The sequence below is a fragment of the Mobula birostris genome, chromosome 5 (assembly GCF_030028105.1).
Source record: "Mobula birostris isolate sMobBir1 chromosome 5, sMobBir1.hap1, whole genome shotgun sequence".
Lineage (NCBI taxonomy): Eukaryota > Metazoa > Chordata > Chondrichthyes > Myliobatiformes > Myliobatidae > Mobula > Mobula birostris.
The window spans coordinates 48,004,949-48,025,339 of record NC_092374.1 but is presented as its reverse complement, the minus strand read 5'-3'; the positions used below and the strand labels follow the sequence as shown (position 1 = coordinate 48,025,339).

At 42.2% G+C, this 20,391-nt stretch overlaps 1 protein-coding gene across 1 annotated transcript in view; it reads right to left on the bottom strand.

Moving 5' to 3' along the window:
- LOC140197683 (E3 ubiquitin-protein ligase UHRF1-like) overlaps positions 1 to 20,138 on the bottom strand; it is a 148,431-nt gene extending 128,293 nt beyond the window's left edge. Inside the window, exon 1 of the mRNA XM_072257993.1 lies at positions 19,764 to 20,138. Coding sequence (XP_072114094.1) covers positions 19,764 to 19,916 — 153 coding nt within the window. The 5' untranslated portion in view covers positions 19,917 to 20,138. The remainder of the gene's footprint in view (positions 1 to 19,763) is intronic.
- Between the last annotated feature and the right edge of the window lie 253 nt (positions 20,139 to 20,391).

Here is a 20,391-nt window from a genome sequence, read left to right as displayed (position 1 = left end):
TAGAAAATTTTGGCTCAGAACAGGAGGCAGTTTTTCCATAGGATAGCTGGAGAACGCTACATGGATGAGAGTCCGAACCCAACAGTGAAGCACGGTGGAGGTTCCATGCAGGTTTGGGGCTGCAAGTTCTACAAATGGAGTTGATCTGGTCAGAACTAACTGAATTCTCAATGCTGAGAAGTACAAGCAGATTCTCACCCATCACATAAAACCATCAGAGAGGCATCTGATCAGTCCCAACTTCATTCTGCAGCAGGACAATCACCTCAAACACATGGCCACAGTCAAAAAGAACCACCTTCAGCAAAAAAAAAGTTCTGCAACAGATGATATGGCCTCCACAGAGCCCTGATCTCAACATCAGAGATTGTCTGGGATTACCTGGAGAGACTGAAGCAAGTGAGACAGCCAATGTCTGCAGGAGAACAGTGGCAAATTCTCCTTGATGCTTGGAACAACCTACCAGCTAATTTTGTTATAAAATTGCACGATAGTGTACCGAAGAGAATTGATGCAGTTTTAATGACAAAGGGTAGTCACACCAAATATTAATTTGATTTAGTTAATAGTATTTTGTTTTATATTTAGAAACTTTTCATTTCAATGTTTTTGAAAGCATCTTGATTTTCGGGCCGGCTGGTGGCGCAACGACATCGGTGCCAGACCTGGGAGCAGACGTTCCCCGGTTCGAAACTAGTCGGGTCCGCCCCCGAGTACACTTTCCATCCGTGCCAAGCTGAGTGTCGAGATCGCAACTCGACCTCATAAAAAATTTTAAAAAAAGGGAAAATACTGCGAAAATGTCTGTGTGAGGAGTGGCGCGCCACAGTCTCTCTCTCACTCCATGCCTTGTAAAAAGCCATGAAAAAGACATCATCACGGACGCACACACGGATACGCGCACACACATAGGCACACACCAAAAAAAAAGAAAGCATCTTGGTTTTACAGAATTTCATTACATACGACTAAGACTTTTACAAAGTACAGTACAGACTCCTTGCAGACAGCGATGGGAATCGAATCCTGGTCAGTGGCACTGCATTTTGCTAATCACTGCTGCACAGTATTAACAATAAGGAGAAATGGGACAAACTTCAGTTTTCACTCTGGAGTGACAGAGGCTAAGAAAAGTTTATAAGTTTACGGAAGGTATAGCTGGTAGACAGTTAAAATCTTTTTCACAGGGTAGAAATGTCAAGTATTAGAGGATATGCATTTAAAGTGAGAGGGGGTTAAGATTAAAGGAAATGTGTGGAGCAACTTTTGATGCCCCCCACAGAGTGTGACAAGTTCCTAGAGCAAGCTGCCCAGGGGAAGTGGTAGGAGCAGAAGCATTGAACAACAGTATGTTTAAGAGTCTGTTAGACACAAGAATTTGCAGGAAAGGAAGAATATGGATTATATGGCAGAAGTTAATTAGTTTAACTTGGGATAGTTTTCAGCACAAACACTGTGGGCTGAAATGCCTATTCCTGTATACTGACCGGTTGTGTGGTGTTGCAATAGCAGCCTCATATTCAATGTCAGCAAGACCAAGGAACTGATCCTGGGCTTCAGGGAGAGAAACTCAGACAGAACTTACAACAGTCCTCGTTGAAGGGGTCAGTATTGGAAAGGGTGAGTAGTTTTAGGTGTCAACATCTCAGAGAATCCGTCCTGGGCACAAACAACACATTCAAAAATCACAGAGATGGTATGCCGGCAGCTCTACATCAATAGGAGGTTGTCATTGGGTATATCATCAAAGGCTTTTACAAATTTCTACAGGTATGTGGCGGACAGCATTCCGACTGGTTGCTTCCTAGCCTGGCATGGAGGCTCTAATGCACAAGATCGCAAGAGGCTGCTGAGGGTTGAAAACTCAACCAGCTTCATCACTGGCACCCCCCACACCATCATCAACAGACAGTAACTAAAGAAGGTATCCATCATGGGCACTCCCCACACCAACATCTTCAACAGACAGTAACTAAAGAAGGTATCCATCATGAAAGACTCTCACCATCCAAGACATGCCCCTTTATTGAGGAGGAGATACTGGTGCCAAAGACCCACGCTCAACAATTCAAGAACAGCTTCTTCCCCTCAGAACGGTTCATGATCATTAATCCATTTTATTTGCACCACTTATTATTTTTGCAAAACACACTTCATATAAGACAGTGATAATAAACCTTATTCCGATTTTGCCAGGGAAATCACATTGTAGCCATATAAATCTGTGATCAGGCCATATTTGGAGTGTGTGTAGTTCCAGTCATCACATTACAAGGATGCAAGATGGCACTGGTGACACAGCAATATTTTGCAGGCAATGCACAAAACTGCTAGCTATTCAACTAAATATACTTCTAGACTACGATCACTACAATCCGTAGCCTGTAATTTTCCTTTCGGTGGTATGATTTTGAACCATCTGAATGATCCAGTATTTCTGCAGTCACCTCAAGGATTTGGTAAACCGGACTCTTGAGAATGCAGGTATAACCACAACACACTATTGATGGGTTCGACTTGAGCCAGGATGAAGTGTCGGGCCTGGGCCCAACAGCGAAAAACGAACCAATGTCTAGCGATTTAATCTGTCTCCATTGAAAGTGTTGAGGCCAAGGGTGGAGGACGATCTGGCTTACTCCTGGACCTACTGCAATTCATGTTCTGGGCATTATTTGTTTACTTTTTTAAAATTGTTTGCATGATTTGCTCTTTTTCACACATTGAATGTTTGTCAGTCTTTGTTGTGAGGGGTTTTTGTGGCTTCTATTGTGTTTCTTTGATCTGTGGTGCCTGCAAGATGTGTCTCAAGGTTGTATGCAGTATACATACTTCAATCATAAATGCAGCTTGAACTTTGAAGAAATAGAGGATTTAGAGAAGGTACATTAGAGGTTCACCTGGTGAATATCTTGCCCAACCTCACATTCTATCTCATAACTTCTTATCCAGGCAGCATTCAAGAATAACACCATGGATGATACATACTATGTTCTAAATACATTGCTGTGCAAGAGACACAATCCATCATCCCAGCAGTTCTCCAAGATACCAATAACATTAGGTACCAAACTCAATTCAGAGTCAAACTTCCAACCACATACCCCATACCCACATCATCATGAAAACCATCAACTTCCACTTTTAACTCTTTCGGCTTCAGCTCAGAATACCATGGTTAAAGCACAGATAGAATATTATGTTCAGTTCCTTCTCATCAATGATGAGTACACCAAGTTACTTCCCATGATGGAAGTAACCCTAAAAGAACTGAAGCAGACTCATTAACAGGATTTATAAGGTAGTGTTCATGAGCCATTCAGAAATCTGGTGGAGAGGAAGAAACTATTCCTGAATTGTTGAGTGTGGTCTTTGACTACTGTATCTCCTCTCCAATGAGAGAGCATGTCCTGAATAGTGAGGATTTTTCATGATGGATATATGTTTTTAATGTCAAGTTCAGAAGAACAAAGGTGATGCCATTAAAGCACCCAAAATTTTCATAGGGGTAGACAATAATAATGTTTCTCCTTGGTGTTAAGAATCAGGATTCACAGTCTCAAATTAAGGGAACTATTCAGGATCGAGGTGAGAACAAATTTCTTGATTAGTGAAGCTCGAACTATTCAAGACAACAGATCAATAGATTACTAAATATTAAGAGAATTAAGTAGTACGGAATTAGCAAAGTGACATTGAACTAAGAGCAGGCACAAACAGACTGAAAGTTATAAGGAGCCAAAGCAACTACTCTTGCTCCTTTTTCTTTTGATCTTATTATCCACTGTTAATCTTGAACGTGTCACTCCAATGTTTCACTCACTGAAACAAAATTATCCAAAACTTTCCTGATTTGCACTCTTCTATCCACCTAATATCCCTATGTTTCTTGAAAAACTCCTATTAATTTTGAAATTTTGAAGTTTGAGTTCTCTCATATATTTAAATATCCATAAGCTCATTATTCTTTGTTGATATAGTTTCTGACAACCCTACATCTAGAAACATAGAAAGTCTACAGCACAATACAGGCCCTTCCGGCCACAAAGCTGTGCCGAACATGTCCGTACCTTAGAATTTAGCCAGGGTTACCCATAGCCCTCTACTTTTCTGAGCTCCATGTACCTATCCAGGAGTCTCTTAAGACCCTATAGTATCCACCTCCACCACCGTCACCGGCAGCCCATTCCACGCACTCACCATTCTCTGTGTAAAAAACTTACCTTGATACAACAATCCGCCAGAGGAACTCATCTGGTTGAGCATCATCAGTATTGGGAAGAAACTCTCACTATTTCAGGATTGAAGCCTTGTTGTGGGATTTGTTAAAACAAATCAGAGAAATAGATGAATATGGAATCGAACTTTGCTCTGCATGCAATGCAAGAGAGGAATAATCTTGAATTGCTGTTTTAGGGTCACGACACAATTAGCTAAAAGTTAGCAAGATCAATTGGATAATGGAAAGTTGCCCTGAAATTACTGTCCAATGGTTAACAAAAATGAAAAATGTTTTGTTTTTTTCCCCACATCATACGGACGTGCCTGAGGACTATACTGATATTGATGTATTTTATAAGCTTAGCCACATTCTGTGGCCAAGGCGACAGCTACGTAAAGTGAGATCCCATATGAGTTAATTGACCAGTAAATCCATTTTTGTTGTTTGTTGAGAGTGAATGCTAGCCACTAATCTTTCACATCCATCACACAGCTCAAATTAATCTTCATCAGAAAAATGGCACACCAGATGCCTGGAGTGCCTACTTAGATTGTGCCCAACTCCTGCAGTATGTGGTTTGGACCTAGGTTTTCTGACTCGAGTGAGATGATTATGTCAAGCCACATAAATAAGCTGACACCACTAAAACAATGTTTGAATTTTTTTCATGTTAATAATGTGAAAAGATGGCACATCCCTGTTAAATGTTCTGATTGGAGCTGATATATTACAAGCTCCCTCAGCTTTTCCTAATAGAAGCACAGGAATCAGTTAAATATTCTTATATCATTAAATTTAGTTTTAAACTGAAAAGTAAAAGATGCAAACAAAGCATCAGACACAGGTCCAAGTCATGCAAAACTGATTCATTGCCAATAAAATACATCAGACAACTGGAAAGCCACATTTTCTTGAATGATTTATCTCTTTGAAATATATCCATCACAATAGCCTACTGCATATTTACATACAGTGCCTATAAAAAGTATTCCCCCCCCTCCGGAAGTTTTCATGCTTTGCTGTTTTACAACATTGACTCACAGTGGATTTAAATTGGCTTTTTCACCGCTGACCAACAGAAAAAACTCTTTCATGTCGAAGTGAAAAAAGATCTCTACAAAGTGATCTAAATTAATTACAAATATAAAACACAAAACGATTGCTTAAGTATTCACCTCCCCCCCCCTTAATATGACACACCAAAATTATCACTGATGCAGCCAATTGATTTTAGAAGTCACATAACTAGTTAAATTGAGATCTGTTTTTGGAGACCTGTGTACAATCAAGGTGTTTCAAATGATTGTAGTAAAAATACCGCTGTATCTGGAAGGTCCAACTGCTTGTGAGTCACTACCCTGGCAAAAACTAAACCATGAAGACAAAAGAACACTCCAAGTAACTCTGCGAAAAGGCTATTGAAAAGCACAAGTCGAGATGGATGCAAGAAAATTTCCAAGTTACTGAAAATCCCTTGGAGTACAGTAAAGTCAATCGTCAAGAAACGGAAAGAATATGGCACAGCTGTAAATCTGCTTAGAGCAGGCCGTCCTCAAAATCTGAGTGACCATGCAACAACTTCAACTGTTGTCCGGGTGCTTCACCAGTCGCAGCTTTACTGGAGAGTGGCTACGAGAAAGCCACTGTTGAAAAAAAAACTCACATGAAATCTTGGCTAGAGTTTGCCAGAAGGCATGTGGGAAACTCTGAAGTCAGCTGGAAAAAGGTTTTATGGTCTGATGAAACCAAAATTGAGCTCTTTTGCCATCAGGCTAAACACTATGTTGGCATAAGCCAAACACTGCACATCATCAAAAACACACCATCCGTCCCATGAAGCATGGTGGTGACTACATCATGCTATGGGGATGCGTCACTGCAGCAGGCCCTGGAAGGCTTGTAGAGGGTAAAATGAATGTAGCAAAATACAGGGAAATCCTGTATGAAAACCTGATGCAGACTGCAAGAAAACTGCAACTTGGCAGATTTGTTTCCCAGCAAGACAATGACCCCAAGCATAAAGACAAAGATACAAAGGAATGGCTTAAAAACAACAAAGTTAATGTCCTGAAGTGGCCAAGTCAGAGACCAGACCTCAATCCAATTGAGAATTTCTAGCTGGACTTGAAATAGCCTGTTCACTCACGATCCCCATGCAATCTGACAGAGCTTGAACAGCTTTATAAAGAAGAACGGGGAAAAATGCAGTGTCCAGATGTGCAAAGCTGATATAGAGACCTATCCACCCAGACTCAAGGCTGTAATTGCTGCCAAAGGTGCATCTGCTAAATACTGACCTGAAGGGGATGAATACTCATGCAACCAATTATTTTGTTTTATATTTGTAATTAATTTAGATCACTTGGTAGAGATCTGTTTTCACTTTGACATGAAAAATTCTGGGGGTGGGGGTGAATACTTTTTATAGCCACTGTAACAATCCCATACACTTCCCTCAGCGTGTAACTGGTAGGTTATTCCTAATTTACAGAACACATTAGCAAAGATATACTCAACCAAAAGCAAAAGACAGCACTGCCCCATCTGACATTTATAAATTTATGACCTAACACACAACTGCTGCATGTTTCGCTGAAGTATTATCTACTGCAGTATACCCAAAATTTAATCTTTTATTGTCCTATCTTGGTTGGAGTAATTTCCCAAAAGTACACACCAAAGCGAGTCACAATAGCAGAGGGCAGCACCTCGCTATTTCACTTCTTGACAGCATCCATGCTTGTTTATATTCGTTTCAAGGTCTAGTATAAGCAATTGTGTTGAACTCTCATCACAATTAGCACTCACAATGCTTTAAATGATGATATAATGAGTCATTATTGAATCGTTTCTATTGATTCTCAGTTAAGGATTAAATCTTGATCAAGATAAAATCCACAGCTCAACATATCAGCACCGGCAGTCCTCGTGGGTAAAGTGCTCAAAGCAATCCCATCTTCCCCTCGACCAGGAGGAATTACTCAACAGCGCAAGGCCATAAAATTCTCAGTATCCCTACTTTCAATTTCAAGTCCCTTGGAAAAATAGCTCCATGCAATTCTACGCCAAAAAGGCATCCCAAAGAGGTGTCCTGATGAAAGCTCATTAATCTGGGTCCCTTTCTTATACTGTTGTACTGAACAAAACTGCACATATTTCTGCACTTCAATAAATTCCTTAGAGGTCTAGATATCTTCCAAACCAACAGAATGGTGATTCACTTGTATCACAAAATCAAAATATTACTTCCTCTACCCAACCAGCTTGAATACTGGTTGTACTTCACTAATCGTCACCTCAGCTTTGACCAGCTGGCGCAGAAGGTCTCAAAGTCCTGAACATAAGTCCTGGCCATTTTTCATCCAAGATGTACAAGCCAATCAGGCAGAAGTAATAGCCACATCTCTCTCAGACACAGTACTGCCAATACTCAAAATACTTCTGAAAATTAAAAAGTGGAATTCCCCCAACACACTCAAGATCCTCTGCAACTAGAGAATATTCTCCTTTATGGACACAAGGGACTTCAGATACCGCAATCTGGAACAAGAAAACAGTGTGCTAGAGGAACTCAGTGGGTTAGGCAGCATCTGTGGAAGGAAATGGACAACAGTTCATGCCAAGACACTTAACCTGCACTGTCCATTTCCCTCCACAGACACTGCCTGATCCACAAAATTTCTCCAGCAATTTAATTCTCCCCCCCACCCACCTCTTAAGTTATGCTTTGGACGGCAAGGTTCCTTTCAGTTGTGTTCACTCACTTTGAGTATCTTTGGTTATTATTGTTTTTTCTTGAAGGAGATACTAAGTACTGACTGGATCAATTACCGAGAGATCCACTGGAAAAGGTTAAAGACATGTTTCCAATAATACTCAGAATTGAAGGACATTTCTTATTTATTTCCCAAACATTAGCAACACCTCCTATTCCAAGAATAGCAGGAGTTTAAAGTTGCACGCTTACATGTGCATAAGAATACAATTAAAGGATATGCTGGATGAGAAGGCAGATGCAGAAAGAAAGTAGTATGTGTGTGAGGCTGGCTGTCTGCGCTCGGTGTCAGATGTGGGAGGTCCTGGAGTCTCCCAGCCTCCCGGACGGCCATATCTGCACCCAGTGTGTCGAGCTGCAGCCCCTAATGGACCGCGTTAGGGAACTGGAGATACAGCTCAATGACCTTCGTCTGGTCAGGGAAAGCGAGGAGGTGATAGAAAGGAGTTATAGGCAGGTGGTCACACCGGGGCCCCGGGAGACAGACAGGTGGGTCACAGTCAGGACAGGGAAGGGGAAGAGTTAGGCAGGTGGAGAATACCCCTGTGGCTGTACCCCTTGACAATAAGTACACCTGTTTGAGTACTGTTGGGGGGGGGGGGGAGAGAAACAACCTCCCTGAGGGAAGCAACAATGGCCGTGCCTCTGGCACAGAATCTGGCCCTATGGCTCAAAAGGGTAGGGAAAGGAGGAGGAAGGCAGTAGTGATAGGGGACTCTATAGTTAGGGGGTCAGACAGGCGATTCTGTGGACACAGGAAAGAAACTTGGATGGTAGTTTACCTCCCAGGTGTCAGGGTCCGGGATGTTTCAGATCACGTCCAAGATATCCTGCAGTGGGAGGGAGAACAGCCAGAGGTTGTGGTACATATTGATACCAACAACATAGGTAGGAAAAGGGAAGAGGTCCTGAAAACAGACTACAGGGAGTTAGGAAGGAAGTTGAGAAGCAGGACCGCAAAGGTAGTAATCTCAGGATTACTGCCTGTGCCGTGCGACAGTGAGTACAGGAATAGAATGAGGTGGAGGATAAATGCGTGGCTGAGGGACTGGAACAGGGAGCAGGGATTCAGATTTCTGGATCATTGGGACTTCTTTTGGGGCAGGTGTGACCTGTACAAAAAGGACGGGTTGTACTTGAATCCCAAGGAGACCAATATCCTGGCGGGAGGGTTTGCTAAGGCTATTAGGGAGAGTTTAAACTAGAATTGTTGGGGGGTGGGAACTGAACTGAAGAGACTGGGGAAGAGGCGGTTGGCTCACAAATAGAGAAAGCTTGCAGACAGTGTGTGAGGGAGGACAGGAAGGTGATAGAGAAGGGACACGCTCAGACTGACGATTTGAGACGTGTCTATTTTAACGCAAGGAGTATTGTGAACAAAGCAGATGAGCTTAGAGCGAGGATCAGTACTTGGAGCTATGATGTGGTGGCCATTACAGAGACTTGGATGGTTCAGGGACAGGAATGGTTACTTCAAGTGCCGGGTTTTATATGTTTCAGGAAGGACAGGGAGGGAGGCAAAAGAGGTGGGGACACGGCACTGTTGATCAGAGATAGTGTCATGGCTGCAGAAAAGGTGGACATCATGGAGTCTACGGAGTCTCTGTGGGTGGAGGTTAGGAACAGGAAGGGGTCAATAACTTTACTGGGTGTTTTTTATAGGCCACCCAATAGTAACAGGGATATCGAGGAGCAGATATGGAAACAGATCCTGGAAAGATGTAATAATAACAGAGTTGTCGTGATGGGAGATTTCAATTTCCCAAATATCAATTGGCATCTCCCTAGAGCAAGGGGTTTAGATGAGGTGGAGTTTGTTAAGTGTGTTCAGGAAGGTTTCTTGACACAATATGTAGATAAGCCTACAACAGGAGAGACTGAACTTGATTCGGTACTGGGCAATGAACCTGGTCAGGTGTCAGATCTCTCAGTAAGAAAGCATTTTGGAGATAGTGATCATAATTCTATCTCCTTTACAATGGCATTGGAGAGAGATAAGAACAGACAAGTTAGAAAAGCATTTAATTGGAGTAAGGGGAATTATGAGGCTATCAGGCAGGAGACTGGAAGCATAAATTGGAAACAGATGTTCTCAGGGAAAAGTACGGAAGAAATGTGGCAAATGTTCAGGGGATATTTGTGTGGAGTTCTGCAAAGGTACGTTCCAACGAGACAGGGAAGTTATGGTAGGGTACAGGAACCGTGGTGTACAAAGCCTGTAATAAATCTAGTCAAGAAGAAAAGAAAAGCTTAGAAAAGGTTCAGAGAGCTAAGTAATGTTAGAGATCTAGAAGATTGTAAGGCTAACAGGAAGGAGCTTAAAGAAGGAAATTAGGAGAGCCGGGGGGGCCATGAGAAGACCTTGGCAGGCAGGAGTAAGGAACACCCCAAGGCATTCTGCACGTAAGTGAAGAGCAAGAGGATAAGATGAAAGAATAGGACCTATCAAGTGTGGCAGTGGGAAAGTGCCTATGGAACTGGAGGAAATAGCAGAGGTATTTAATGAATACTTTACTTCAGTATTCACTATGGAAAAGGATTTTGATGATTGTACTGATGACTTGCAGCAGACTGAAAAGCTTGAACATGTAGATATTAAGAAAGAGGACGTGAAAGAGCTTTTGGAAAGCATCAAGTTGGATAAGCTTCCGGGACCAGATGAGATGTACCCCAGGCTACTGTGGGAGGCGAGGGAGGAGATTGCTGAGCCTCTGGCGATGATCTTTGAATCATCAATGGGGACGGGAGAGGTTCTGGAGGATTGGAGGGTTGCAGATGTTGTTCCTTTATTCAAAAAAGGGACTAGAGATAGCCCAGGAAATTATAGGCCAGTGAGTCTTGCTTCAGTGGTTGGTAAGTTGATGGAGAAGATCCTGAGAGGCAGGATTTATGAACATTTGGAGAGGTATAATATGATTAGGAATAGTCAGCATGGCTTTGTCAAGGGCAGGTTATGCCTTACGAGCCTGATTGAATTTACATTGATAAAGGAAGAGCAGTAGATGTAGTGTACAGTCGGCCCTCCTTATCCACGAAGGATTGGTTCCAGGACCCCTCGCGGATACCAAAAAACGCGGATGCTCATGTCCCTTATTCAACCTGTCTAAATGCGGTGGACTTAGGACCCAGCGGAACCCCGGACCTTATTTAACCTGTCTCAGTGCTGTGGTCATTAGGACCCGGCGGTGGAGCTCTGAATCCGCAGTGTTTCTGTTCACGAAAATAATCATGATCACCATCAAAAATAAAGTGGAAATAAAGCGACCGGAAAGAGATGAAACGCCATCGGTCATTGGAAAAGCGTTAGGCTAGTCGGTCAACGATCAGAACAATTTTAAAGGATAAATGATAAAGGCCCTACCCCAATGAAAGCTACAATTATTACTAAGCAACGCAGTGGTTTAATTATTGGGTTTTGGGTTTTTGATCCTCTACATCAAGCCCACAAGGATGGAGAGCGCACTCGGGAGCAATCTGCCACTGGATCGAACTCGGGAGCTTCCGTTCCTGAGCCCGGCGCTGAAATATACATTTCTTAAGTGTTTTATATGCATAGAAAGGTAAAATATGTACTATATACTAAGACAAATGTTTGATTAACTACGTTAAATAACACCAGATGTACCTGTTCCAATTTACTTAGTACGAGAACTTCTGGTTTTTTTTGATCCCGATCCACGATAACCTATGCACATCCTCCCGTATACTTTAAATCATCTCTAGATAACTTATAATACCTAATACAATGTAAATGCTATGTAAAATAGTTGTTATACTACATTGTTCAGGGAGCAACACACATCAAAGTTGCTGGTGAACGCAGCAGGTCAGGCAGCATCACTAGGAAGAGGTACAGTCGACGTTTCAGGCCGAGGCCCTTCGTCAGGATTGAAACATCAACTGTACCTCTTCCTAGAGATGCTGGCTGACCTGCTGCGTTCACCAGCAACTTTGATGTGTGTTGCTTGAATTTCCAGCAACTGCAGAATTCCTCGTGTTTGCGTTGATTGTTTAGGGAGTAATGACAAGAAAAAAAAGTCTGTACATGCTTGAACAACAAGTGCTGGAAGAGCACTTTCGGGTTTTTCGATTCGCGGTTGGTTGAATTCGTGCATGCGGAACTCGCGGATAAGGAGGGCCGACTATATATGGATTTCAGCAAAGCATTTGATAAGGTACCCCATGCAAGGCTTATTGAGAAAGTAAGGAGGCATGGGATCCAAGGGGACATTGCTTTGTGGATCCAGAACTGGCTTGCCCACAGAAGGCAAAGAGTGGTTGTAGACAGGTCATATTCTGCATGGAAGTCGGTCACCAGTGGAGTGCCTCAGGGATCTGTTCTGGGACTCTTACTCTTCATGATTTTTATAAATGACCTGTATGAGGAAATGGAGGAATGGGTTAGTAAGTTTGCTGATGACACAAAGGTTAGAGGTATTGTGGATAGTGTGGAGGACTGTCAGAGGTTACAGCGGGACATTGATAGGATGCAAAACTGGGTTGAGAAGTGGCAAATGGAGTTCAACCCAGATAAGTGTGAAGTGGTTCATTTGGGTAGGTCAAATATGATGGCAGAATATAGTATTAATGGTAATACTGGCAGTGTGGCGGATCAGAGGGATCTTGGGGTCAGAGTCCATAGGACACTCAAAGCAGCTGCGCAGGTTGACTCTGTGGTTAAGAAGGCGTACTTATTGGCCTTCATTAAGCACGGAATTGAATTTAGGAGCCAAGAGGTAATGTTGCAGCTATATAGGGCCCTGGTCAGACCCCACTTGGAGTACTGTACTCAATTCTGGTCGCCTCACTACAGGAAGGATGTGGAAGCCATAGAAAAAGTGCAGAGAAGATTTACAAGGATGTTGCCTGGATTGGGGAGCATGCCTTATGAGAACAAGTTCAGTGAACTCGGCCTTTTCTCCCTGGAGTGACGGCGGATGATAGGTGACCTGATAGAGGTGTATAAGATGATGAGAGGCACTGATCGTGTGGATAGTCAGAGGTTTTTTCCCAGGGCTGAAATGGTTGCCACAAGAGGACACAGGTTTAAGGGGCTGCAGAGCAGGTACAGAGGAGATGTCAGAGGTTTTTTTTTTAAACACAGAGAGTGGTGAGTGCATGGAATGGGCTCCCAGCAACGGTGGTGGAGGCGGATACGATAGGGTCCTTTAAGAGACTTTTGGATAAGTACATGGAGCTTAGAAAAATAGAGGGCTATGGGTAAGCCTAGTAATTTTTAAGGTAGAGACATATTCCGCACAACTTTGAGGGTAGAAGCCCTGTATTGTACTGTAGGTCTTCCGTGTTCCTATGTGGAAGAACAAAGCTAATGCACACTGGATGGTCTAAATCAGTGGTTTCCAAAATGGTTGAAATCACCCCCCTGGGACAGAAGGGAGTTTCTCAGTGGATGATACAGAAGGTGGTGGGGGGGGGGGAAGGATGCTTGGTAATGGCAGGGGGAGGGCAGCTGAAGGATTGCAGGCTTCATTTAAGAAATGGATTACTTATTATAAGCACTTGATCCTCAGTGCCTCATAAATGATTACAATGATCACGTAATCGCCTCATTTCTTGCTAATGCACTGTTCTCTGAGACTCTGCTCGAAGTGCGTTATGGTTGTTGAAAATCAATGTGACACTCCCATATTTGCCATGAGAATTCCAATGAAATAAATTGTGTTATTTCCCTCATCACACAATGACTTGATTCCTGTGAATTAGAGTATGTCATTCAATGGGGTAAAGTTCAGAATCTGCCCTTTCGAAAGATCTTAATCACATTTTTCTAGCCCACTGCCCAACCAAGTTATCACTGCCCCACTTTATGTACCTTCAGGTAGAGTCAGGTTTTACCTGCGCTATGATGACATCATAACTTTCCCATTTATTGATCGCAGCGCTTGAGGTTGGACTTAAATAATAGTGATTGACAGTGGTAATTAATCCATAATGAAAATGGCAAAAGCAGACCAAACAAACAAGAAGTGCAGACATTATCATGTGGAGTACCTGAAATGTGGATTTATACCAGCATCAAATTGTTATTTGCAAGTGGACTAGAAACATATACAAAGGGGGAAGTCAATATTTCTGGTTGTTGAGCACTTTTTTTTAAAAAGAGAAAGACATTCTGCTCACCAGCTTTCTTGGCTTGTGGAGTAGATGGGATACCATCAATGACAGGACACTACCGTGGGTTACTAACTTTCTTAAAAGCTATATTTAACGTATTTACCATTCTCTGTGTAATTCACAGACAACAACTTGCCACAAGAAGATCAAATGCACAAATTAAATACTTTCATCACAGCAGTAAATAAAATCAAGTTCCATGGTCTCAATTCTCAACTGTTTTGAGAGCTTTGTTTTGAGAATGATGAACAGTTTGAACATTTGTTGTTGCACACAGAAGTCAGATGGCTTTCAAAAGGAAACCGCCTGAGACACTTTATGTGCTTTTTGAAACTCTGATAAAATTTTTTGAAAACTCAAATGCTTCATTCAGTAATTGACTCATGAGTTTTAAAGTTGACATTGCTTATTTGTCAGAATTATTTGCAAAGTTTAACGGTCAATCTTCAATTGCAGGGAAATCATGTGAATCTTATCAAAGTCAAATCAGTCTTCTCCACACTTCCGTCCAAGTTAACTATTTTAAAGTGCAACACTGGCCATGACAACCTTCCTAGATCCCTTTGTTCAACAACACTTCTCAGTGCCCTACCACTCCCTGGTTCGTCCTACCGAAGAGCAACACCTCGCATTTGTCTGCATTAAATTCCATCTGCCATTTTTCAGCCCATTTTCCCATCTGATCCAGATCCCTCTGCAAGGCATAATAGCCTTCTTCACTGACCACTACACCCCCATTCTTGGTGCCATCTGCAAATTCGCTGATGCAGTTAACCACATTATCACCCAGCTGACAAACAACGGACCTAGCACTCCGCTAGTCAGAGGCCTCCAGTCAGAGGGGAAACCTTCTGCTACCACTCTGGCTTTTTCCACAAAGCTAATGTCTAATCCAATTCACTACCTTATCATGAATGCTGAGCAACTGAACCTCAATGACCAAACTCTGATGTGGGACCTGTCATATGCCTTGCTAAAGTCCATGCAGACAACATCACTGCCTTGCCTTCATCCACTTTCTTTTCCTTGAAAATCTCTGCAAGATTCTTTAGACTTGACCTACCACACACAAAGAATGCTGACCATCCTTAATCAGTCTGTGTCTATCTAAATATATTTGGTCCCTTAGAATACCTTCCAATAACTCTTACCACTGCTGACGTTAAGCTCAGCAGCCTATAATTTCCTGTATTTTCTGTATTTCTTTCTTTGTAACAACCACACATTCGGTCTTCTTACAGTTGATGGTCAACTTTCTCTTTGCACTTTTTTTTTATCAAGTACTTCTTGGAACTTCTCTTTAAAAGTAGGAATTAACAGGAAGGATGGGGAAAAACTGATCTCACTACAAAATGACTTTGAGCTGAGGCGAAGGTTCAAAAAAAAAAAAAAAAAATCATATTAGAACTTTGGTTGCAGAAAGAACCCTCTAAACACTATCCTGCACTGGGACAAAAGGTCAAAATGTTCTTTATTGCCTTTCCAACATCATACTTAGCGGAGCATGGTTTCAGTAGTCACCCACCCAACTTCATTCAAAGCAACAAAACACACTGCAAAGTACTGAACATGGAGATCTGACAGACCTTCTGAGTGACATTCAACCTGATATTGGAAAGATGATGCCACTGCACCAAGCCTATTCATCTCATTAAAAAGTTAAAAAGCGAGAAGTAGTGAATAGTTGAATCAGAATCTGGTTTAATATAACTGGCATACGTCATGAAATTTGCTGTTTTGCAGTAGCAGTACATTGCAATAAATAATAAAAACCATTAATAGTACTGGGATATGCTCTAAAATTGCTGTTAAAAATAGGTTCACTGTAATCAAATACTAATTTTATTTGTAGCTTTAGCAGATTTTTTTTTGCAATTATTTGTCACCGCTTTGAATCTACAGTTCCTATTTTCTTTCACTACATATTGTAAATCAAAGTTCTTTACAGCTTATATGTAATGGCCGGAAAGGGAGAGGAGGGGCTGGGGAGTCAAGGGGCAGTATCTCAAAGGTCTGGGAACCACTGTTCTGCGTGGATGGATTCTAACCTCTAACTCCTACGATCCTTCATTACCTTACAATATACAAACTGTTCTGCATATTAAAGAAAAATATTTTGCAAGATTTTTCCATTTTTATTTTTTCCCCACATGATACTGCCTTATAATCATAACCATATAATTCAGTTTCCAAAAGCCTTACAGGTACATTGTACATTTATCTGCAGCACCTAGTCCAATTTGGAAAATTCCATTGTATAAAAATCTGCAGAGAACAACTCCAAAGCTGCAAACCAACAAAATGGAAACTTCAGTTACTTAAGCTGGTTTGATATGTGAATTCATGAACTAACATGAAAAAGGCCCCCTTCTGGCAACCCAAGCAGTAATGAAAAATGTTGTAATTTGATTAAAGTGAGCACTACAGTGCCTCCTTTAAGAACACCAGCAACAAAACAAACAATTCTAAAGATGAAGCAAATGAACAGACTGAAAGGAATATCGCATCATAAAATCTCAAGTTTGCTTTCTTGTTAAAGTACTGATGCTACAGTCTAGTTCTATGTACCTGCAACAATATAACCATCTTCTGAGTGTTGTGCATATATTATTAAATAATTATCTTCCGCTCTGCATCCAAGTTCTCAGATGCATCGCTTTTAATCAGAGCAGAAAGTAATAGAAGACATGGTTTGCAAATAATCAAACACATCTTTCACCAGTGCTCTCTTCCACAACTCATTTCAACCACATCACATATTGCTAAAAATAACACCTCCAGCATGAAAAGATATTTATCAGTATTTACAAACCAAACATTCAGCATGTCTGGGAGCATCCATGGAAATAGAACAATGTTTCAAGTTTCGTTCTTTCTCAGTTTTACAGTCTTTAACCTGAAACAGTTTCTTTTTCCATTGATTGTCCTACTAACTTGATTGAATATGTTCACCAGGAGACCAGGGTGATTTTAAAGGCAGAGCTGTGGATGTTGTCTACATGGATTTTAGTAAGATGCTTGAGAAGGTCCCTCATGGGAGGCTCATCTAGAAGATTAAGCTGCACGTGATCCATGGTGAATTGGCCATTTGGATTCAGAACCGCCTTGCCCATGGAAGACAAAGGGTAGTGGTTGAAGGGACTTATTCCAACTGAATGTCTGTCATTAATGGTGTTCTGCAGTGATCTGTACTGGGATCTCTGCTGTTTGTAATGTATGTACATGACCTGGATGAAAATGTAGTTGGGTGGGCTAGTGAGTTTGTGGATGATACTAGAACTGGTTGTGTTGTGGACAGCATAAAAATTGGCAAAGAATACAGCGGGATATAGATTAGTTACAGATACAGGCAGAGAAGTGGCAGGTGGAATTTATCCCAGCCAAATGTGAAGCTTTGTACCTTGGGGAGGGGGAGATCAAATGCAAGGAGACAGTACACTGTTAAAGGTAAGATCCTTAACAGAGTTGATGAGCAGAGAGAACTTGGGGTCCAAGTTCATAGCTCCTTGAAAGTGGCTACACACGTTGATAGGATAAGCCAGCATATGGCCACTTGCCTTTACTAGACCAGGCACTGGGTTCAAAAGTCAAAAAGTTAGGGTGCAGCTTTATAAAACTCTAGTTCCATATCCTGGTCATCCTATTATAGGAAGGATGTTGAAGCTTTGGAGAGAGTACAGAAGAGGTTTACCAGGATGTTGCCTGGAATTGAGGGTGTGTGCTGTAATGAGATGTTGGACAACTTGGTTTGCTTTTTCTGGAGTGGCGGAGGCTGAAGGGAGATCTGGTAGAGTTTTATAAGGTAGAGCAGACAGTCAATATCTTTTTCCAAGGGTTGAAATGTTTAATACCAGGGGACATGCATTTAAGGTCAGGGGGTGTAATTTCAAAGGAGATACGAGGAGCAAGTGTTTTCTTTAAACACCAGAGAGTGGTGGGTACCTAGAACGTGCTGCCAGGGGTGATGGTAAAGGCAGAAACATCAGAGACTTTTAAGAGACATTTAGATAGACACATGAATGTGAGGAAAATGTAAAGATACGGAAGTGTGCAGGCAGAAGAGATTAGTTTAGTTGGCTGTTTGATTACTAATTTAATTGGTTCAGCACAACATTGCGGGCCAAAGCAATCCTGTGCTATACCATTTCATGATACTTTATTTCAGAGTTTTGACATTTGCAGTTTTTTTTTATTTTTGTGTTCATTCAGTACATTGCTTAACACATTCAACCTTTTTTCTCACCCTAATCCGACTATTATCTGAAACTGGAGGAAATCAGACCTAACGTAATTTGCATATGTAAAATCACAAAAGCTGCAGATGCTAAAAATCTAAATAGTAGATGGAAACACTCAGTAGGTCAGGCAGTTCCGAAGAAAGATCTTCGACTGAAAGCTTTAACTCCGTTTTATTCTCCACGGATACTGCCTCAACTGCAGTTTTTCCATCAGTTTCTGTTTTTACTAATGTGATGTTTATGAATGAACAGAAATACAAGCCATGCATACAGGTAATTTCTGATGTAATTTGCCCAGAATCCTCAAGATGATCACGTGTTGGGGGGGAAAGACGACTTCTACGACTCCCCAGTTTGGAAATTCACTGTTGCACAAAAAAGTGGGAAAAAAAACTACCAAGCGAGGTGTTCAAGTTTCTCGTCCTATGAGGGAATCCAGACTAATGTGTTGAATACATTTTGGAACTGATTTAGTTTCCAGTCTAGCCTCGCTCCCACCCTCTGACCGGGGAAGGAGAAGCGAGCTCCGAGTCCACAGACGGGGACGGGAGTGGGGGAGGTTGGGGATAAGGTTTTCACAGCAGAAGACCTGCTAGAGGGCGACATGAGCAGTAATCTCCCCAACATGAGCCCCAGGGTACAGTACATATTTCGTGCAACGACTCGGGTACCGCAAATTTACAAGGCCCTTCAACAGATTAGCCCGCCGAACATGTCGAGTGCTCCCGTTTTTCTTTTAAGTAATCCGCCAAACTGGTTTTCCGGTTTTATTAACATTGGATGGGGAGATCAATAACCGAGCGATCCAACAGCCCCGCAATAGAGCGGCAGCTGCTGTTTCATTCTAACATCAGGAAATGGGCCAACCACCACACACCCCCACCCACCCCATTTTCCAGTAGTTCCCGCCGCTCATCTCCCCCTACGCCCTCCTCCGGGCCTGCGTTTGAACATGTTGAGCCAGGTCCCGGGCAGAGCAGCGAGTAATTCTGCTGCTCGGATCGACTCGCCATGCTTGGAGCAGTGCCCGAGGGATTTTGGAGCAGGATCAGCGGAACTGGTTCGGGCCGTCCTACAACACCACCGCCGACCCGCACCAAGAGAACCATCCTGTACCCTACAAATAAAGCCAGCTATTCTGTTCTGAATGCAGAATAAATTTTAAAAACAACAAGACAAAAAACAACAATTTGCATTTTGCGCTGAATTGCTTCCTTTCCTCACTCCTTGTCTTGCTGAAAGGAATGTCGTAGCAACCAGTCGCATATTCATGTCCGGTTGCAATGGGGGGGGTAAAACATCATTGTTTTGGGGGTTACACTGTAGTTAAACAGGAAGCAAATGCGGTTTCAGTGCATCTCGCTGGTTCTTTGGAGGGGGTTTATTTCGCATTTACCTGCTTGCCTCTGTAAAACAGACGCTGACACTCCGGGTTCACATTGAAGCTCTCTTGTATCTTTAACCTCAGCGACTCAATTTTGGTCAATCTAGATAGATCGTCAATGCAGCGGGTTTGCTTGCCGTCGATAGTCCGCACTTGAATCCACATTTTTCCTCCTCTCTTCCTCTTTTAACCCAAAGCAAAACAATAAAATGGAAAGAATACCATCAGCCCTGCAACCGGTTACAGGCGAAAAGGGAGGGAAAAATTAAACTGGGAATAAGATTTAAAAAAAACAAAAATCTCCTCCTCTTCCTGCTGCAGCTAATAGTCTCTGTGTTGTTTACTGAACTAGGAACAGGCAGACACACATGGGTTCACGGCGCGCCAAGCAAATCTCGCGAACATATGATAATTAATTCTACATGGGGGGGTGCAATCGAGAGAGAAAAATAAGAATTCATTTTCGGTCGTTTCAACTTTCAGACGCATTTCCCCCCTCAAAATAAATGAATGAAATAGTGCATGTCACCGAGGGCGGGACAACGGTACTCCCTCGATCATGAGGTAAATTTCTTGCCCCTCTAGTTCTCCGCTCTGCTGTGATCTCGTTTCGGGTTACCGGGCTTTTGCTTTTGGCGGG